Below are 20,478 nucleotides of genomic sequence, written 5' to 3' on the forward strand. Positions count from 1 at the left end.
GAACCACTCTGAGCCCAGTAAATGTAACTTTACCTTAGCATCAGTGCTGTGATGTGAATTTTTTGCATTGTACAAAGACAAGCAGACACTGGCAACATATGTATATTCAGTATTTACAGTATACATTTGTCTTCATTCAGAATGGATTTTTGACTTTGCCTGGTCAAATGAGCTACCATAGTTTAACTGAGACACTTGCCCACATTATAGATTGCAGTGGCTGCCCTAGTTTGGGTGATTTACAGGTGGACTCAAGGCATGCCCATAAAGATTTAATGAGGTTTAATGAGTTAAGGAAGGCTTCAAAGCAGCAAAGTGGCCAGATCTGAGAGAGAATGGACACCCGGACCTGTGGCCTGGGACCTCAGACAGCTGTATTTAATTTATTCTCTCATTTGCTTCCATTTCTCGTGACTTTTAGGAGGAGAACCAAAGTCAGATGCTATGGGTCATAAACATATTCAGTGATTAAACTTAAATTGTCAATTCATACAACACAATCACCTTGTTTCTGGATGTCCATATTTAACTGATGCTTATCTTTAAAGAGTGCCTTTTACAGCTATTTAAATTTAAACACTTTAATGTGTCAGACTAGATTTTCTTTGAATTTCCATAATATTTTGAGACAGTTAAGGTAAACTGTTACGTAAGCCAAATCTGAGATGGAAAAATAAAAAAGGAATCTGTGTTTATGAGGTAAACAACTCTGCGTACTCACAGGCATTGAGGTTTTTTTATGAGGTAGAAAGTCAAGAAAAAGATATGAAGCAGTTGTCTGTGTGTGTGTGTGTGTGTGTGTGTGTGTGTGTCGTTGTCCATGCATCTGTGTCTCAGTGTGTTTATGTGAGTGAGTTGGTGAAAAACAAAATTAAATCATGAGCTTGGTTGATGACATCATAAACATATATAAAGAAGTGAGACAAGGCCACAGCCAAAGGGAGGGGGCAATCAGTATGTGTTAGCAAGTGTGCTTGTAGTTTGGAAATAAAGTTGTTTTTCAATATTAAACAGAACTTTCAGCTATAAATAAGTAATCACCACTCAACTGAAGCCTCTTTGAGTCACTCTTTAACATGCCTGACATTACTCCTTGTTTAAAATTAATAAAGAATACATAAATGAAAACTGTTCCACATAGTTTCCTGTCACATATAAGTACATGTACAATACAATATGACAAAACTTCAATAAACAAACCCCACAAATCCAGACATAACCTTCACACATTATTGGTTTGGCTATGTGCCTAAGAGCTTTGCAGAGAGGCCTTGATTTGTCATCTGCTTCATCTGGTCTCTTTTAGTTTCTGGTCTGACAGCTTAATGTGTGTCATTCGTTTTCTTGGATCAAAGCACCATGAAATTTAAACCTACACTGGCACAGAGGTACACAAAGTGTATGTGCACATGTTCACATTACCAAGCTACCACGAAACTATCTATTTGTACTTTATAAATACTCTTTCATGACATAAGGATCATTACAATGAACATCATAAGTAAAGAGAGCAATAGGGAATGATCAGACCAACTCAAACCATCTTAAAAAATCACCTAGCTTTTGCCTTTATTGGAAAATGAACTTTAGACCTTTGTTGACCTGTAACCTTGACCTAACTTCTGACTATGTCAAATAATGTTTGTCAGGGTGAAGTATTGAGGAAGGCTTTCTTGTATGATCATAATCTTTCAAAGCTAGAATTTCCTGGATCTACAGTCCATGTCAGACTTCAGTACCATGTAGTAGTAGTTCATCCCTTAAAGTATTTTAATTAAAAAATTCAACTGGATAATTAACTCTGACCTTATTGCATAACTCAAGCACACCACAACCCTTGGCGTTTCCCAGTTGCCCTTGCAGCTACTGAATAACCTCATACCACTTTGTACTGTCTTGCTACAGTCTCCATAACAAAAGTGCCATAACAAATGTGTATATTGTCCAATGTGGGACTTAAAGCAACAAGATCACATAACCAGAGGCTTATATAAAGTAAAGTCATGCAAAGAACCAGTTTAATCCCCAGAGAAACTTGTGAGGTGACATTTGGGCACAAAGGAGCAATAGCGGGAGATGGAAAAGTGTGTAGTGACACCACATGTGCTTGGCATGTATGTGCAGCCATAAACACTGAGAATTATAAAAGTGGTAGGGAAGGGGGGTTCCCTTTTTGTCTGAACCTGGCTCCCTAAATCCCCAGGCCCCATTAAGCTCAGTAAATGAGAGAAAGAGAAGCAATTAGAGACGCAGACATAAGGTAAAGGTAGTAGACCCCTGTGACCTTTCCTGGTTGGTATTTGACCTCACACATCTGGGGGCATTGCTGAAGATACAGCCTGAGCATTAGAGAATGTACTTGCTGAAAGATACTGGAAGAAAAAAGAGAGAGAGGGCATTTTCTCTCAGAGCAATTAATTCAACATGTTTTGCACAGTGACTTTGCTGACTCTGTTGTTTATCCTCTCTGATATGCTCATGTTTTAAACAAGATGGATGTGGGTGGCTTTACACTCCTATATCACAAGTAATACCCTAAATTACGATGTAATCGAATTTTGAAGCTAAAATGAGCCACCAAACATAGTATGCTTGCAACTGCTCTTAAAATGTTTTATGGCTCCTCTGCAAACCTCATTTACTGAAACTAGAATGTTGGAGTCTTTGTTGCACTGTCACAAATCAGTCGCATACAGTATGAACTTCCTCTAGAATTTTGTCAGTGAAGGAAATACCACAGCTGGACCACACTGAGGATATTACTGTTTTATCCATTACCCTTCCTCAAACACACAAATGCACACAGACCCTCTCGACCTGCAACCTGGGAGAAAATGGCAATCTCATTTTCATGTGTCTCACTGAGCCAGAATCAGACAGAAATTATGTCTGTATGCCACTAGCCTTACCAGATAACAGCTGGTCGAACATAAATGGTATTATCTTAATCTCTAATAAAGCTATTATTAACATATATTGCACCACAGGAATGAGGCAAATGAAGAAAATGTGAAACGTGTAAAGATGAAGGAGAACCTCTAGGGTTTTATTGCACAGAGGGCTGCCAGTCACTAGCAGGGGGACATAGTGAAGAGTAGTGAGGGGTAAAGAAATACAAATGTATAACATAGAGATGGAGTGGTATATAGAGTGGTACAGATGAAAACTTTAGCAGCAAGACTTTTTTTTAAATCAATGCATTTCACAGGGATAAAGACTGATAACTGGGACAAAATGATGGGACTAATCCACTGTTTGCTGCTCCTAAAACATCATCATATCATTATTTCTTTTAGTACAAACATAACACAGATCATAGTCTTTATTGGCCCACGAAGTTCACATATAATTCTGTAATTGTTCTCTACTCTAGGGAAAAGCTGACAGACAGGTCTGTAAACAATTTGTAAAGGCATTTTATGGCAACCAATCCAAATCTGCGGGCCCATTCCAATTTTCTGAGCCCCCTGTATTTGAAGTTGAGCCATTAAACTGAAGAGAGATACTGTTTATTCTTCCAACTCTCTCTATCTCTCTCTCTGCCTTGTGTTGTGTGTTGTGACACACACACACACCCAAAAATACAAAAGACATCAAGCTTAGCAAAGGACTTAGGTTTCCTTACATGTGTGTGGCCCTATTTTTGTCCAAATCATTTCTATGAAATTCCAAGTGATGCAGTTCCTTTGGAGAGAAAATGCTTTATCAAATAATAAATGACTGAATTGTTTTTTATTGATGTATTCATTTATTTGTTTAGATAATAGGACGTGTCATTTTGAATAAGTGCATCTGAAAAAGGCTACAGTGGAAGGAGATACACTGATTTCCTCGAACTGTTACAAGGTCCCTGGTTAGTGAAGGGACCTGGTTTAGCTCTTCACATTAAATGCATACAGTCCCTGGTCTGTCCTCCTCTGCACACGGTCTCTGGCAGAATCGCATTTTTCCAGAGTGAAGAAAAAGAAAATCCAGTCTCTAATCTCAGTCCACAGTTTTGTTTTGTTGTTTTAATGCCGCATCCTCCTCGGTGTGTATGTGTATGGGCGGGGGTAACCACAAATAAATAGAGCGCACACTCCCCTCCTGTGCGTAAACGCGTAGAGATCTGCCCAGGACACGCAATTCTCGAGCTAAGTGGGCATTAAATTGAAATATTGCCATTAATAATTAACACAAAAAGACCATCTTTTATTGTGCAGAATGGATGAGGGAAATCATGAAATGGAAATGAACGTTTCATTATGTCCGACGAGCAGCATTTACTGTATTCTTGCACTAACCCGGGATCTCTATTTGGATGCACCTGGAAGACTTCAGTCAGAGATGCCCTAGTTTCGAAGGTTCTTTGAAGTTCATTAAGGAGTTTTCAGCATTATTCCTGGGAGGACACAGGACACAAATTCCTAGGTTTTTACGCATTGTGTATTGCTTAGACTACTGGGCACAGAAATTACCTTGATCGCCAGATGCGCTGAACATAATGGGACTAATTTCTGCTGGATAGCGTTCGTCGCACCTTTTATGTCGTAAAAAGAACAGAAAAGGGGATGAGAATGTTCAGTGTACTTGGGGAAGGTGGACATCAGATGGCGGTGGCGCTCAGTTGGCTGGTGTTGGTCGTGACGCGGAGCGGAGCAGGTGAGGCGTATCCTCTGTTACTGTTGACGCTGTTTCTCTTCATCAGTTGCGTCATTGTGACAAAACTTGTCTTCTCGTTTTCCCATTGTGTTTAGACATTGTTGTTACGTGAGCCGACAGATATTGTGACTAAGCTACGTGAAATGTAAATTAACCAGATGACGTAATGCTGTTCTTCATTTGCAGAAGACGTATCTGCTGAAAAGTAAAGCAAAGGTTATACGTGTTGCGGATGAATTTGATAGTTGCTGGTGTCTGATCATTACAAGTAACCTGAGTCTAAATCCCTTCCAGTGGGAAAAGGAAAGGTTTCTGTGTCACAGAGCACAGCCCCACAATGGTCAGGCTAATGAAATATTCATAGGAAACAACGTGAAGAGAGACCTTTGATTTTGTGTTTATTCTACTGTGTAAGCTGTTTTTATCAAAAGATATAAACCCAAAAGGCTTATCTGAACACACACAATCAAAATACTTAACACTCTCTGTTCAGACTTTCACTGACTCGCCATCTCCTCCCCTGTCAGTTTCCAGATGTGAGGAGAATGCCTGTAGTCCACCCATTGGAAATCTGGCTACTGGTAGGACCCTACACACTCTTTCAGGCTGCTGTGGAAACAGCTCCCACCACCACAGCCCATGTCCCTATTCTCCTGTGGTCCCTTACCTCTGCCCTAGAGGCACCCACCCACCTGCTCACATGACTGATGACCCCTTCTTGCATCCAGATACATGGTGGGCATCAGGTGCAGGTACCACCATTCAGAAGGAGCAGGATGAGATCCGGTTAGACCTGGAAACAAAGTTCTGTCTGTCCCATGTCATTTTACTGTTCAGGTCGCCCCGGCCAGCTGCCATGGCCATCGAACGTTCAGCTGACTTTGGGACGACCTGGGAGCCTCTCAAACTCTTTGCACACAACTGCAGCACAGAGTTTGGTTTGCCTGATGATCTTACTAAACCAGGTTCTTTATGTACATCTCGGTACACAGGTGCTACACCCTGCAGTGGTGGGGAGGTAAGACAATATGCAGGAAGTGGTAATGCTGTATCTTGTAGCAGATTGACACAGATCCACAGGTTTTGGTTCAGTGCTGATCAGTTCTCTTGTTTCTCCTTCCAGGTAATATTACGGACACTGGAACCAAGCACTGCTGGTACACTGGACCCTTACAGTCCAGAGATCCTAGCTCGCCTCATCCTGACTAACCTCCGAATCAGACTGCTAAAAGCTCAGATCTGTCGAGCATCTCCAATCCCCCCTGCAGAAGGGATACAACCCTCAGACTCAATTCCGACCTCAACATTCACTGTAGAAAACTCAGGCTTAGCACCATATGCTATTTATACTTTACTGGTCAGAGGGACCTGCTTGTGTCATGGACATGCAGAGTACTGTGTGCCTCACAACAGCAGCCAAGAGAAAAGAAAGTACAGCAATATGGTAAGTGGGTTTTTGTGTTGCGTCAGGCTGTTACATGTCAAAGTCAGCAGGTAAAGAGCTTTAAAAAACTTCATTTACTATTTACACCTGTTTTGATCAATTTTATAGACGCCTCTAGACAGAAGGTGTCTGTAACATCTGTCAGTGTAAGTGAAGTAAACCAAGCGACCCCTGATGTGTCTTCCAGGTGTCTGGAAGGTGTTTGTGTACTCACCACACAGCAGGGCATCACTGTGAGAAGTGTGCTCCACTCTACAATGATCGTCCCTGGAGACCTGGCAATGGCAGAAGCGGGCTGCCGAATCCATGTCAGAGTGAGTGACCACCAACAGGACTGTACGACTGTTGCATCTGTACGCCTGTGGGTTTTCATCTTGTCAAAGAAAAGGCTAAAGAAGAAATAAGGATCCAGTGTGAATAGCAGAACTTTGGATTCTGCTTTCTCAGTGTTATCCCACAGTGCAAATCATTTAGACAAGAGCATCCACTACACTCATTCAAAAATGTACAATACCTCACTCCCTCATCTTCTGATGTTCTCACTTTGTCTCTCTCGCTTCTCTGACTGCTATGACATCACACACCTCTGTGACATCAGAGTGTCAGTGTCATGGTCATGCAACTAGCTGTCACTTCTCCCAGCGAGCATGGCTTTCCTCGGGTGGTACCAGCGGGGGAGTTTGTGATGACTGCAAACACAATACTGTTGGACGAAAGTGCCAGCGTTGTCGCTACGGCTACCACCGCCACCCATCACTGCCCCTGAATTCCCCTCATGCCTGCACACGTAAGATAAACACAAAACAAGGAGGAGGATCACTTACTCTGAAAGCATATTAAACAAGGTTGCATGACTGTTGTTATTGTATTATTATTGTAAGTGGATTAAATCCATGTTTGGGAATGATCTGGAAAAGACCCCCAAACCTCTCAGAGCACCATCTGCTGGCATATAGAAGAAAAACAAAATCTAAATGTTTCTGTTATTGTGTTTCTCAGGCTGCTGGTGTGATCCACAAGGCTCCTTGTCACCACATTCTGGAGATGATGGTCCTTGGTGCCATCCTAGAAGTGGCCAGTGCCGATGCAAATCAGGTGTGGGTGGCACAAGCTGCAGTCACTGCCTGTCTGCTTACTGGGGCTTTGGAGAGGAAGGCTGCAAACCATGTGCCTGTCCACACAATTGTGACCCAACCACGGGGCAGTGTCTGAACAGGTAGTTATTAGCTTAATCTGTGGTGAGCTGTTGTTACCACACACTAACGGGGCTAAATGTAACTAAAAAAAGTCAAGACCATTGTCTTTTGGCTTGTCCCTTCAGGGGCTGCCACAGCGGAACCTGTTCCGCACGTTAATTTGGCATGTGGTTTTACGCCGGATGCCCTTCCTGCCGCAACCCTCCCATTTTTTCTTTTGTCTGGGCTTGGGAGTGGCACCAAGGTTGCCCTTTGTGGCTCGGTGGGGCCACACCTGGTGGGGTGAGATTTGAAACTGCTGGCTTCTGCATCGCAACCCAATGCTCTACCACTGAGCCACCAGCCCCCCCCCCCAAATGTAACTGAAAAAAGTAGCAGGTAATAATGACTGTTGTTATACTCTATGCTCTATTCTACCTTTGCAGCTATGGAAATAATCAGGTGTTCAATGTGCCCATTGGTGGAAAAGTACCAGGTTTGGATCATATTTTCCCAGTTAAAGAGAAACTACAGTGGTCAAAAGAACTTTCTGTCTCCGCTCTGCATTACACAAGTGAGTGTTTAACAGCCTATACACTTACATTGTGCAACTTACTTTATACTCACAACTTTGCATTGCAAAATTGAAAATGGTACAGTTATGACTTTTAGACAGTATAAGGAGACAAACAGAATCAGAATCAGATTGATTGGCCAAGTCTGCTATCATATACAATGAATTTGCTTCCGTCATTGAAACAGAGAAGAGATCAGAGCATATCTCAACTTGTTTCCACAGGAAAATGCAGCTGTAAGGAGAGAAGGCTGAGGAGTGTGTCTGACCTCTGTAACAACAACCATGATTATGGTACGAAGTGGAGGAAATGATAATTTTTCATTTGTCCAAAAAAATGTATGAATTTTGATCTTGATTTTTGATAAGTGTTGCTCAAAAAAAAACCTTCTCAGCCTTTGCTAACTTTGGGTTGACCTGTCTGTGTGGCTCATGACAGTGATCAAGGCCAGTGTGCTATCTGCTCACGACAAAGGCAGCCATGCAGAAGTGGAGGTCAAAGTGCGCAAAGTTCTTCGATCAGGCTTGGTGGCACTGTACCTGGGGACTGTTAGCATCTATCCTCTGTCCTGGACCAGCCGTGGTTGCACCTGCCCCATATTAAACCCAGGTAAAATAGATTCAAAATGTGACACTGTTGGTACTGTACATGGAGCTCAGTAGTATTGATCAGTATATCAGGAGGCCAAACATGATTTACTGTATGTAGTTTTTTAGTGTTTTATAAGCGTAGGGCAACATAACAAAAATATAAAGTAAGAAAATGACTATTACACTGAAACAGGGTAAAACATCTTACATTTTTTAACCAGGTGTGGAGTACCTGCTGGCAGGCCCAGAAGAGCCTGGAACAGGCCGTCTGCTTGTCACTCTGCAGAGCATAGTGGTCCCCTGGACAGCCAGACTGGGTCTGCTTATATCAGATGGCCTGAGGAATGGATGTCCATGAACCTTATAACTTTAATCAGTTTCACACGGATGCTCACAAGTCAGCCAACAATTGAGAAGAGGGACGGAAATTAACTGGACAAAACGCTGTGTCATTGAAAGTAAAACTCATGGATACTGTAGCTCAGTCTGAATACCTCTATAATGTTCCCCACTCAAGACTTTCTTTGCATAAAATGTTTATTTTGTTCATTGTTTACCTTAGTTGCAACTTGTTTTTTAAACTTTCCTCAGGTTGGACATGAATGGTCTGTTGGTGCATGATCTACAGTATTCATAGTTCTTGATGCCATGTTAGAAATAAGATTAGTCTTGTGAAGCTAAACCTATACAGGGAGCTGCTGCCTAGCAGCTAGGTCACCGGTTCAAATTCACATGTGGCCCCTCTCTGTTGTGTTTGTGTGTTGCTCTGTGCCTGTGCAGTATGTTTCATCCCACTCTCCAAAGACAGACATTTAGGTTAATTGCCCATAGGCGTGAATGTGTATAGCTCTCTATGTGGACAGTCCCACATAGAGATAGACTGGTGACATGTCCAGGGTGTCCTCTGCCTCAAATGATAGCTGGGATAGGCTTCAGCTCCCCTGCTACCTATAATAGGATAAGCAGTTAAGATAATGAATGGATGGACCTATTCAGGGAATCAGATTTAATAAAATATGAAACTAACAGTACTAATACAAAGGCAGTGGGATAAGTAAAATATTCGTTCTTTATAGATCAAAGCTTTCAGCTTGTGCAGCGGAACGTGTTCCGCACATTGATTTGGCATAAGTATTTTTTTTGACAGATGCCCTTTCAGCTGCAACCCTCCCATTTTATCCGAGCTCGGGATCACCACCAAGGGAGCCCTTAGTGGCTGGGCGGGGCCACACCTTGGTGAGGTGGGATTCGAACAAGTGGCCTGCGGCCCCTTATTGTTTTGTCTATATATACACATAGTATATTGTATTAAGTATCCATTGCATGACTCACAGCATGTGTGGCTTTGTTCTAGGCTATCGCTATACTCATCTGATTCCTGACATGTGAAGAGAAGAATTGTTGACATCAGAGGATGTCATTCTTAAGTCATTAGATGAACAAAAGAAAAATGAAAGTTGAAATTGTCTGACAATCATTTTAATTTGGATTTTTTTTTTTTTTGGAAAAAAAATATAACATTAACTTTAAGGCCTGACGACACTGAATGGTGACCACAGCATCCAACTGGAGACTCAATACACTACTGACCCAACAAAAACATTGATACAACAGTTAAACTTGACATACCACTTTGGTCTTTGGGCCCAACACATTGTTAACTAACAAATGTGATGACTGTTGTTTATGTGGCACAGAAGTGGGTAACAAATGAAGTTTCTTCAAGATGTCAAACAGTTAAAAACACTTGTGTTAACATAATTGTAATGTCCACTGCGAGAGAAGCAGTTATCTGTGTTTTGGTCTCTGAAAGAATTTCAGCTGTTAAGATTAAAAACTGTCTTGAGTTGAGGTAAATTCCTAAGAACAACATTGCTTAAAAAATAAATGACTACAGCTTAGCTTGCTGTCAAATTTAGCTTTTAGTAATAAGTGATCAGTGCTAACCAGTCATATCAAAAAGACAAAGAACTGCTCTTCTGATTTGACACACAGCAAATATATTTTGCTATTGCATAATAAACAAGTCTTTCAGCTAATGTTCCTGCAGCCAACAGCTATTCCCGTTGTGTTCAAGTCATATCTTTTAATATTTTGTGAGTGCTCAACACAAAAAGCAGCCTAGCCTTTCGTAAGTGCGCTACATTTATACCCAAAGGCTTCCTCTCATGGCCCTTGACAATACTGTCCATGAGTGTCTAAGCTGTGTCAGTCCAACTGGTCATTCACACATACAGATTCGAAAAGCTTGACAATAGCAGCTGCTGTTCACTGTGAATGAGACCATGCCTCAAATCTCTACATGCTGCTTTGAGCTTGACAGACTGAAAGGCACTCAGCAAGACTACAGGGGAAACTTGAGTTAGGGCCAACTATATACTAATATCCTCGGACGCAATGTGAGCAAGGTGCAAGCCAAAAGTGATCATCTTGATTGGAGTTTACTAGTCAACTATGTGAGGTTTTTTTAAAACTTTAAATAAGATGTCAAAAACAGCTATCCAGTTGAAACACAACTGAAATACAGATTCAACAAAGATCAGATACTGCAAACTACTCCAGTATCCATGTGTGTGGACACACCATAAAGCTGCTGCATAAAGATAAACAGCAGAAGGATCCAATCAGGGCTCCTGGAGTCATTTATGCTGGGCAGTGTTGCACGCAGAGAACAAGAGCCTGTGGGTGACATGTAACAGGCCTTAGCTGGCGGTCTGGCTCTCTGTAGGGGATGCACTGTCAGATGAGACATTTGAAGTGGCTGGGGTAGAGTCACTCTCAGGAGATAAGGCAGAGCCCTCAGTCAGGGCAGCAGAGGCAGAACCCGTATTGGACTCTGCTTGGGAAGATCTTTCTTTATCTTCCTCCTGGGGATACAGCTCAGGGTACCTCTGCATGCACTCTTGCATGTTACGGAAGTGGTCAATGCACTCGGACCCCTTCACCTCTTCCTTACTGTAGTGGAAGCAGGAAAAGGCCTCTTTGAACTGAGAACCACAAGGTCCGCTGGCCATGCCGCCCAGGCAAGGGCAGTTCCAGTTGATGTCTCCATTTGGCAGGATCAAGCCTAAAGAAACAGGAAATCAAACACTAGTATGTTAGCATGTCTAATACAAAAAGGATGGTGATATTCAATACTTTGTTACTGTCATGCAACCCCACACTAAAATAAAGTCAACTAATAGAATTAAATACCGAATTTTTGGGGGCCTATTTTAAATGTAGCATTTACAGCTGTTTGACAGTCTTCATGAAACTGATTCCAAATAAACCTGTGTGCATTCAGTGCACTGAATAAACAATGGAGTTCTGTGGCACAAAGAAACTGGGCTTGAGATACATAGAGAATATTTTTTAAATTTGATGAGAAATATATAAAATAGCATATAATTGACTGACTAACCCTGCTCTTCATAAGGATCATCAGGGTCATCTGCGACCAGCTCAGCGTTGCTGGGTGTCTCGTGGTCTTCCTTGGTCACAAAGATGATGCGATCTTTACCTTATGAAGAACAAAACAAACAAAGGATTACACGAAATTCGTCTGTAATTAAATCTGGTCCTGTGTGACATGTTCGCCTAATCTGTATGTTTTCCATTTACAGGACAACTACAAAATATTGTCTACAAGTAAATTATCCCCGACGACGCACGTCCCCATTCATTTTAACTTGTTCATATTCTCTGCCCTTTGTCAGTTCTACAAAACGTATCATTTAGCTTAGATCTTAAATTATTGCAGTAGTTATGTAAAACCCCACATCGCCCTAAGTTGAGAGCCCTAAATTCGCTCGCAGTTAGCAAGTTAGCTAACCTACTGTAATCACCTTACCTACAGAGTTACCCTAGCATGGTGGCTGGCACGATGACATTGCTGTGCTATGGACTAAAGATAAATACAAAAAGAGCAAAATTACCCTCTTCTTTGCAGTACGACATGTCTCCCTGTGTTTGCGTCGAGCCTCGTCGTCTGTAAAACAAATATGACCAGTGTGACAATTATTCAACCGAGAGGAGTTCATTTGACAAACCACCCGGCGTCCAACAGCCTGTTCCCTGTGACCTGTCCCAAGTGTGGGCGCACAATAATGACGTCACGCTAGCTTAAAAAAAATGCATTTATAATATTATAAACTGTTCATGTTGCGGTTTCCTTAAAAAAAAAGCACAAATATTGACTGTTCATAAACTATACGAAATAAATAAATTTAATAATAATAATTTAATAAATGTATATATAAACTATATAAATAAATATGAAAAACTGATACAGCATTGAAAATGTAAAATTACTACACATTTACAGTTCAATTATTGTCTTAATATTGTGCTTATGAAGTAATACATTTGCAATAATTCCCATTTGTCAGTTTTATTGCATTCAGGTGATTTTGTTATTCAGGTCCTTGCATTAACTTCAAGCTAATCTCTAGACTCCAATTGGCTTTGAAGACACTTTCCAACTCCTATTTTTCTCAATTTTATTTGTAAAATTAAACTTTATAAACGTATGATATAAATGATAGTTAGATGATTTCTGTATTTGAATATATTCACTTTGATAATCGCTCTAGTTAAACTTCAGTTTGTGAAGCAGGTGCAAGTCTGACACACTAGTGGAATTTTAGTACAATCTACAGCACTTTAGTATAACAAGCTATTAAAAATAAAATGAACAGAGCAACATTCTCCAGTTCATTCATTCATTTGTAGTATTCTATTTTATTAAGTTATTCTTGTCTACAATCACCATACAGACTGTACAACTAACATTGAGTAAGCTTTACTTACATTTGGTCTCCTGTCAGCCAGAAGCTTAGGATGCTTGTTTGCCTTTGCCATAGACATCTATACTCTACAACAAACAGACTTAGTGTCTGTTTGTTGTAGAGTATAGATAGACTGGGTAACATATTTCTCCACTTCAAAACTTGGTTGACATGTTGTCAGCAGAAGTGTTACCTCACACACTTCTGATTGAAATTTCCTTGTACTGCTCAATACTTGTGTGTATGTGGGTGTTGTAATAAGGCGGTGTGTCTGGCTGATGGGTTTTTGGACAAAAATGGAAGTCTATGGCATAGACAAAAACCTAATCCAGGCAGCCAACTATAGCTTGGTAAAGAAGATTCGGTGCTGGTTTTAGCCATCTTAATGGTAAATGTATAAAATGACAAGTTATCCTTTATCACTGACCTGTGTCATCTGGTTGCTATGCCATTTTACCCACAAATTGCATTTTATGATTGTCACAGGACATGCACAGCAAGGAGACAAGATGAATAATAACACAATTACCAAGTCTTTTGGAAAAAAATCCTTTTTTTAATAATTATGTTTGTTACATAAAGTAAAAACCAAAACAAAACCCCTTTTTCATCCCTATCAAACCCACCCTCTGCCCAGCCATGTCGGCAATATTGTGCAGCAGTTCAGTCTGGGAATAAAAGAGCAATACAACACACTTTCTTTTGAGGACCCAGAGACAGTGGACAACCACTGTTCCCACATAAGACCAGAGTGAATATAAACAGTCCATCATTTAAAATATCAAAATAAAAGGTAAATGGAAACCCCAAACTGTTTGAGTTTACCAGAAACCTTACCAAGAGTACAAGCATCTTACACCCCTGAAATCCTCAAGTACAACTGATATATGATGAACATGACATGGCTTTTTTTTTCAAAATTCAATGGACAGTGCTTTTAGCTTGAAATAAGCACTAACATGTTTTGCTGCCTTAGCCCTGCTTGAACATGCTGCAACAAACAATGCCTGGAGTAAGTCAGAGAAAGCATCTTGCACTTTTGTGTTTTTCGGCAATTCTCACACAGTCAGTGGGGACTTGAAGAGCTTGGGTAATAGCTACTGAAAGTACTGAAGATACACAACACTATGCTCAGTCTGGGAGTAACCGAATCATTTTTCTCAGTGTTTGCATGTAGGAGCCGTGTAGTAGAAAACAAAAGTTAGCAAATAAGATACCTATCCCAGCTGCAAATGCACTGATTGTGCAAACTGCAAAAAATTGAAATTAAAAGGTAAGTGGGGGGGCAGGTGTGTGTGTGTGTGTGTGTGTGTGTGTGTGTGTGTGTGTGTGGACCAGCAAGTTGGTGTGCTCTAGAAGAGAAGTGCTCCCATGCTGCCCATTTCACTCTGCTCCTTTACAAAGATCTCAAAGTACTGGTAGATGATAGTCACAGCTAAGAGGATTCCCGTACCCGAACCAATGGCACCCAGGAAATCTGCCATGACAGACAGTGCTCCTATACAGAGACCACCAAAAGCAGCAGCTGTGGGGATGTACCTGCAGACACAAATCAATGATAAAACTTAGTATTTTGTAAGGGTGCTTTCCATAAACGGCAATCAGCAAATATGAAAACTGAGAACTGCCTTGTACCTGTTGAGCTCATGCACCATAGAGGTCTCTCTGTGTCCCCTCATTACCATCTGCTGCTCCTTCAGCTGCTTTGCCACCTGAGATACAAAAACTGATTAGTGAACTGATAAAAATTAAAAATCAAATGTCAAATAGTACATGCTTGCACAAACACACATCCTTGGCAGAGGATCCTGACACTTCAATCCAGGTCTTTGAGAAGAAGGCACAGGAGCCGAGCATGAAGAAAATGTAGATAACAGCATGAACTGGGTCATCTAGAACAGAACCGAATGACTCTGGAGGAGAAAGGTAGTAGCAGAGACCACCCACTGGGTAGGCCCGAGCTGGTCCTCCACTGGAGGTGTCCTGAAAGACACAAAAATGTTACTAGACTAGGTAAAGTACAAGTGAGTCAGAACCTTTTTGTACACTTTTAAAAAAACACAGACTTCATAACATCTCCTGGTCTTTTTTTTAATATTACAAACTATACCAACAAGACATACAAATTCAACTATCTGCCCCATTTTGACATAATAGCGCTAACCTATAAAGCATCTTTGTCATATTCCTCGAACCATTCCCTTACGGTCACAGGATTCATTATCATGGTGAAAATCCATCCACATGAACCAATGCAAAGGACAAAAGGTTTAACAGCCGAACACCAAGCCTCTGCTAACTTTGCTAGTGCTTCCTGTCGCCATCTCTTTTACAAGTAAACATTGTACATGCACCTGACCCTTAACGTGGCCTACAAAAAAAACAAAAAACCATCAATAAGCCACATTCTTTCATTGCACCATGGTCCTGTTCTGATAGTCACATGCCCATTGTAGTGGGCTTTTGATAATGGACAGGGTTCAGCATGGGCACTCACCAGTCTGCAACTACTCATGGGCAAGCTGCAATGCTCCAGATGTTCTATCAATGAGCATTTTTTGACAATTTGTGTACAAGTTCACTAGTTGTCAATCCTAGGGCCACTTTTGGTAGGAACTGACGACTACATACCATAAACGATACACATTTTTCCTGCTTCAAACATAGTACCAAGCAAAAACTGAATGTTTATCTGCGTAACATGTTAATAGTTCTTTACAACTACATTTATTTACCTCTGACTCACACTGAGCATCTATTACTATAATACCTATTCTAGCATTATAATGCTGTATTTAATTTCTACTTTGACAGTTAAGATAAAGGTTATTATAATTTCAATGACAATGTTAAGTAAAATATAGCAGTGGACCCTTACAGTCTTTTTCTTCTTTCTAACCTCATCTAAACATAAAATTGCCCCGCATTGAGCTGCATGTGGACATCTGACATTTCACTCTCAGCAAGAGAAAAACAATAAGAATGTCAATATATTTTTTTTTCCAGAACACCACAATGTTTTTCCCAACTTTTACTGTATACTTACAGACCAGGTTCCCAGTAGGTTGACCAGGAAGTTGCCACTGAAACGTGTTGAAAGCATCTGGGAAATTACATAGAGATTGGAGACCAAGGCAGATTGCAGGATGATTGGGATGTTGGAGGTGTAGAAAAGTTTGATGGGGTAGGTGTTGTATTGACCACGATAGCGTGCTGACTTGATGGGCAGGTCCACTCTGAAGCCCTAGTGAGGCAAGTGTGTCAGTATGTAAGTAGGACAGCAAGGAACCATGTATTTGTTTCCAAAACCTTCCATCCAAATTCTTTTAGCATAATATTATCTAGTTGGTTTCCCAAGATTACCTGGAAGTATATGACAACTGCAAAAACAAAGACGGTGGCAATGAGGTTCATGAGGTTGGGCAGGTTTTGTCTGTAGAAGGCTTCTCTCAGAGCTCGCACCTTGTCTGTGCGGGTGGCCAGCAAGTGGAAGAGAGCAATAACAGCTCCCTCAAACTCAGTACCTGTATAAACCACAGATCCCACAAGGTTAGACATAAAACTATAAATTAAAGGATTTATCTCATTTGTCATTAGTCATATTTAAAATGCAAATCTTCTTGGGGCCCATACCTCTGCCAGTGTTGACTGTTGTGGGGCTGAAGGCCTTCCAGACGATTGTCTCACAGATGTTGGTTGCAATAAAGAGAGAGATACCAGAACCCAGACCATAGCCCTTCTGTAGCAGCTCATCCAGAAGTAAAACAATCAGACCCGCTACAAAGAGCTGAAGAAAAACGCAGGAGATTTGTATTGAGATAGAACAGTAGATATTTGGCTGTGTATAACAAAACAGTAATACGGTGTCTGAAATGTTAGCCAACCCTAAACAAAACCCTTGCAGAATTTGTTTTGAGTAAAAAAATAGTTACACTAGAGTCTTAACAGATTTCATTTTAAGCAGTCATAGTCTGTGTCTGCCTGATACAAATACTACCTAATCAACTGAAACTCAATGGACTGATTTACTATGTAATATTTGTTACTTGCTCCAGTCAGAGCAAATAACAAAGGTATAGGCAGTAAGAGTTTTTACTAACCTGGATGATGATGAGCAAGCAGATGCCAGCACCCATCTCTGAAGGGTCTCCATACATGCCAGTCATTACATATACAATGGCCTGCCCAATGGTGATGATCATTCCAAATACTACAAAAAGACAGAAGAAATTATTTTCAGGCATAGCTATTGCAGAAATGCTGCTTCTTCCAAATAAACAAGTGTTGTGAGTGTGCATTCTTTTAAGTGTAAGACATCATCAAATCTTCAAAAAAGTTACATAACAAGTGCAATAAAATAGCAAATACTGAAAGTAAGAAGACCTACATTTCTGAGCTCCATTGAAGAGGGCTCTGTCCTTGGGAGTGTCTCCCACCTCAATGATCTTCGCACCAGCCAGTAGCTGCATGATAAGGCCTGAGGTGACAATGGGTGAAATTCCCAGCTCCATCAAAGTACCTGGAGGATGGAGTGAACAGTATTAGTGTCAGAGTTACAAATACAACATCAGCACTAAGAATAATAAAATAAAGTCTACAATTGTAAATCTTTAACCTCTCATATGTGATAACGTAACATTATCTCAGGTGTGATAAGAAAGGAATTAGATTATTTCTTCCTAATTGAGCTAAACATGACACAACAGAGCTCTGTAATTAAAAAGTAATAGTCAGTTTAAAATGTACAATTCAAGCACCTCTGTTGGAAGCCAGGATTACTCTCATCCAGTAGAAGGGATCTGCTGAATCTGATGACATGATGCCAAAGAGGGGAATCTGAATCATTGAAAACATATGTAAGTGTCACAAATGAGAGAACCTTTAGAATTGTTCTTATTAATGTTTGTCATTAGTAGATACTAACCTGGCAGCACACCAGAAAGATGAATAGCGTGATGGCAGTCCATAGCACTTTTTCTCTAAACTGAATCTGTGGTGATTTCAAAGGGAACACATGTCAATCATGTCAATTCAGCCCTACATACACAGTACACAGATATTACAGTGTTATTAAGCCTACCTTTCTTTCTGGTTTCTGAATTTCAGGCAGAACCGCACAGAACGGCTTGATGACCTCCAAAAATTTAACTGCAGAAACAGGTTAGTAGGTTAATAGACCAAACCAATATTACACGGACACTTGATTCAGCTGCACCCTTCTGAATGTTTAACAAGATCACTGCAGCCCTGATGTTTCTGGTTAGCTTAGATGCTACGTCATCACTAACGCCAGCTAAACAGCTGCCAGCACAGCTTAGCCGGGCAGCCTGGTCAACTAACTAACTTTAATGCAACAAAAGTTTAGGCAAGACTTAAATTACAAACAATATTAAAATATGTGAATTTAACACAATTGGCTAAAATAGAGTGGGTCCTCGTTTTACACAGTCGCTTAATGTTGTGTCTCGGAGTTAATCAGACGTGTCAATCACTGAAGTGACAGGAACCGATCTGACATAGCGTTAGCCCCCTTAGCGGTATTATTTTCGTCCAGGCAGTTTGGCGTTGCAAATTTATCATTGGGATTAAATAAGCAGAGAAAAACAGGTTCAGTTTATCTTCAGACTAAACGACCGTAAATGAACAACTCTTGCAGCTAACGTTAGCATGTTGCTAGCTATCGCTTAATCAAAACGAACGAGCAATCACAGAAATAGGCTGCATGTTAAAAACTCTATTTGTGTGAGACACAGATTAGTCCTAGAATTTTGATCTCAACACAAATTTAGTTTGTGATATGAGCTAACTTAACCTGACAACTAACGTAAGCGCTATCATTAACCTACAAAAAGGTTAGCGTTAGCTAATGAGCTAACCGACCAGAGCTTAACCTCCGTTACTGTTCGAGATCAATAATGCAGCAGGTATTTTAGACAACCCTAAACACTTATATAGCGGAGAAGAAAAAACACTTACTCCCCATTGTGTCCTTAGACCGACTCCTGGCGTGTTACTGGAACCAGTGTGAGTGCTCAGCGGGGTCACTGTGGCTCCATGAGCCGATCCGTCAGAAAAGAGAGAGTCGGAGAGACACGTCACCAGACAAGCCGCTAGCACACGTCACTTCTCTGAGACGCACACCGCACGTCACACGCTCATTTTCGGCTCTGCAAAGCCGTATCCACAAAGACACTATATTCATTGTGATCAGTAAATAATACAACGCCAGAAAATGCATGATTTTGCTTTTTTACATTTATAACGTAGCTTCTGCAACGCACAGTCTTCCTGGCCACTAGAAGGCGCTCAAGCCCAGACTCATTGGTAGCTCGGGTCAATGAACTCTATGTGACTCCTCCCCCTTTTCAATAAATAAGATGTGTGAGGAGCTGACTGTTAAAAAAAACAAAAAACAAATGATCAACCTAATATTTACAAAGACTAAATCAGGACAGATGTCCTAAAAATGTCCTCAGAATCTTACATTGTTACTGTCTTTAGACAAAGATGATGACACAGAGAGAAACAGCATTGTCACCAATTTTTCAACGTTAGGAGACAAATGTGTTATGGACGTGACTATATGGATCTGAGGTATGGACTTTCTTTATATATAGTAGTTAATACCTTATTGCACTGCAGAGTTGCAAGTGAAAAGATCGGTTCAATATCATTATGATGATATAAATACCACATCTACACCTTTGAAGCAGTGAAATGTTACCTCAGTACATTCACTAAAATACTGTTGGCCTACTCAAAAACAGTATGGTCATATAAACGTACTAATCAAGCTCATTGCTCTTCTCTTATTTGTTAACAGAGTTAGCCTCGCTCCAAAATACATTTAGAAGAAAATACTTGTGCAGCTGCCTGTACTGTTTTATAAGTCACTAGAGGCTTTTAACACACTCTTCCACATTAAGATTATTGCTGGATCATATTTCTTTTAAAAATATGTAAAAACTGTACCTTTTAGCTTTTGCATTGAATGCATTCTGGGGATTGTCAACTTTCACCTTTAATCTTTGAGCCTGGGCCTTGCTAAAATAGCTTATTGTTAAGTACAACAAGTACATTTGGTGGTATTATTTATAAGTTATACTTTCACCAACAGTAAAATATTCTGATGCTTTTTCAACCACTGAACATATGCAAACAAACCACTTATAAAACCAACACTATTTGGTGTCACACGTGGAACAAAGAAAACATGATGGTTTTTTACCTCGTTAAACAGCTTCACTCATACAGTTTCCTGTTTATATCACTAAATAACCGATT

General features: G+C 40.6%; 3 protein-coding genes across 4 annotated transcripts; 1 reads left to right on the forward strand and 2 right to left on the reverse strand.

Moving 5' to 3' along the window:
- Window positions 1–3,580: 3,580 nt before the first annotated feature.
- Window positions 3,581–9,744, forward strand: si:dkey-202e22.2 (netrin-4). Of its 2 annotated transcripts, XM_067504474.1 has the most exons (11): window positions 3,581–4,641; window positions 5,169–5,376; window positions 5,479–5,659; window positions 5,765–6,085; window positions 6,273–6,399; window positions 6,684–6,872; window positions 7,085–7,301; window positions 7,707–7,834; window positions 8,060–8,128; window positions 8,274–8,444; window positions 8,647–9,744. In XM_067504474.1, the coding sequence occupies exons 1-11, from the start codon at window positions 4,551–4,553 to the stop codon at window positions 8,781–8,783; spliced, it is 1,839 nt and encodes a 612-aa protein (XP_067360575.1). In that variant the 5' UTR covers window positions 3,581–4,550; the 3' UTR covers window positions 8,784–9,744. The 2 variants fall into 2 exon arrangements, with proteins under 2 accessions (XP_067360575.1, XP_067360574.1); XM_067504473.1 differs by having other exon boundaries at window positions 3,582–4,641; window positions 5,169–5,659.
- Window positions 9,745–9,887: 143 nt separating this feature from the next.
- chchd4a (coiled-coil-helix-coiled-coil-helix domain containing 4a) lies at window positions 9,888–12,529 on the reverse strand. Its single transcript, XM_067504476.1, has 3 exons — window positions 12,343–12,529; window positions 11,829–11,927; window positions 9,888–11,492 (listed from the first exon to the last, which is right to left on the reverse strand). Exons 1-3 carry the CDS (start codon window positions 12,362–12,364, stop codon window positions 11,128–11,130), a joined length of 486 nt encoding a protein of 161 aa, XP_067360577.1. The 5' UTR covers window positions 12,365–12,529; the 3' UTR covers window positions 9,888–11,127.
- A 1,200-nt stretch (window positions 12,530–13,729) lies between these two features.
- Window positions 13,730–19,325, reverse strand: LOC137127472 (protein transport protein Sec61 subunit alpha-like 1). Its single transcript, XM_067504475.1, has 12 exons — window positions 19,171–19,325; window positions 18,275–18,342; window positions 18,119–18,184; window positions 17,952–18,030; window positions 17,582–17,713; window positions 17,295–17,404; window positions 16,828–16,981; window positions 16,558–16,718; window positions 16,241–16,438; window positions 14,986–15,177; window positions 14,830–14,906; window positions 13,730–14,733 (listed from the first exon to the last, which is right to left on the reverse strand). Exons 1-12 carry the CDS (start codon window positions 19,175–19,177, stop codon window positions 14,547–14,549), a joined length of 1,431 nt encoding a protein of 476 aa, XP_067360576.1. The 5' UTR covers window positions 19,178–19,325; the 3' UTR covers window positions 13,730–14,546.
- Between the last annotated feature and the right edge of the window lie 1,153 nt (window positions 19,326–20,478).

Source organism: Channa argus, chromosome 5, assembly GCF_033026475.1.
Source record: "Channa argus isolate prfri chromosome 5, Channa argus male v1.0, whole genome shotgun sequence".
In the NCBI taxonomy this organism is placed as follows: domain Eukaryota; kingdom Metazoa; phylum Chordata; class Actinopteri; order Anabantiformes; family Channidae; genus Channa; species Channa argus.

What these genes read in the sequence shown, in the direction of transcription:
- LOC137127472 (XM_067504475.1), bottom strand. An exon ending in TCTTTCTGGTGTGCTGCCAG is followed by an intron (nt 18,031 to 18,118) that starts GTTAGTATCTAC and finishes TCAATGATTCAG; the next exon opens with ATTCCCCTCTTTGGCATCAT. An exon ending in AACAGTCAACACTGGCAGAG is followed by an intron (nt 16,719 to 16,827) that starts GTATGGGCCCCA and finishes TGGTTTATACAG; the next exon opens with GTACTGAGTTTGAGGGAGCT.
- si:dkey-202e22.2 (XM_067504473.1), top strand. Translation starts at nt 4,551, where the DNA reads ATGAGAATGTTCAGTGTACTTGGGGAAGGTGGACATCAGATGGCGGTG. An exon ending in CGTGACGCGGAGCGGAGCAG is followed by an intron (nt 4,642 to 5,168) that starts GTGAGGCGTATC and finishes CTCCCCTGTCAG; the next exon opens with TTTCCAGATGTGAGGAGAAT. An exon ending in TTCCCCTCATGCCTGCACAC is followed by an intron (nt 6,873 to 7,084) that starts GTAAGATAAACA and finishes TGTGTTTCTCAG; the next exon opens with GCTGCTGGTGTGATCCACAA.
- chchd4a (XM_067504476.1), bottom strand. Translation starts at nt 12,364, where the DNA reads ATGTCGTACTGCAAAGAAGAGG. An exon ending in GTCGTACTGCAAAGAAGAGG is followed by an intron (nt 11,928 to 12,342) that starts GTAATTTTGCTC and finishes GTTCTTCATAAG; the next exon opens with GTAAAGATCGCATCATCTTT. An exon ending in TGATCCTTATGAAGAGCAGG is followed by an intron (nt 11,493 to 11,828) that starts GTTAGTCAGTCA and finishes CTGTTTCTTTAG; the next exon opens with GCTTGATCCTGCCAAATGGA.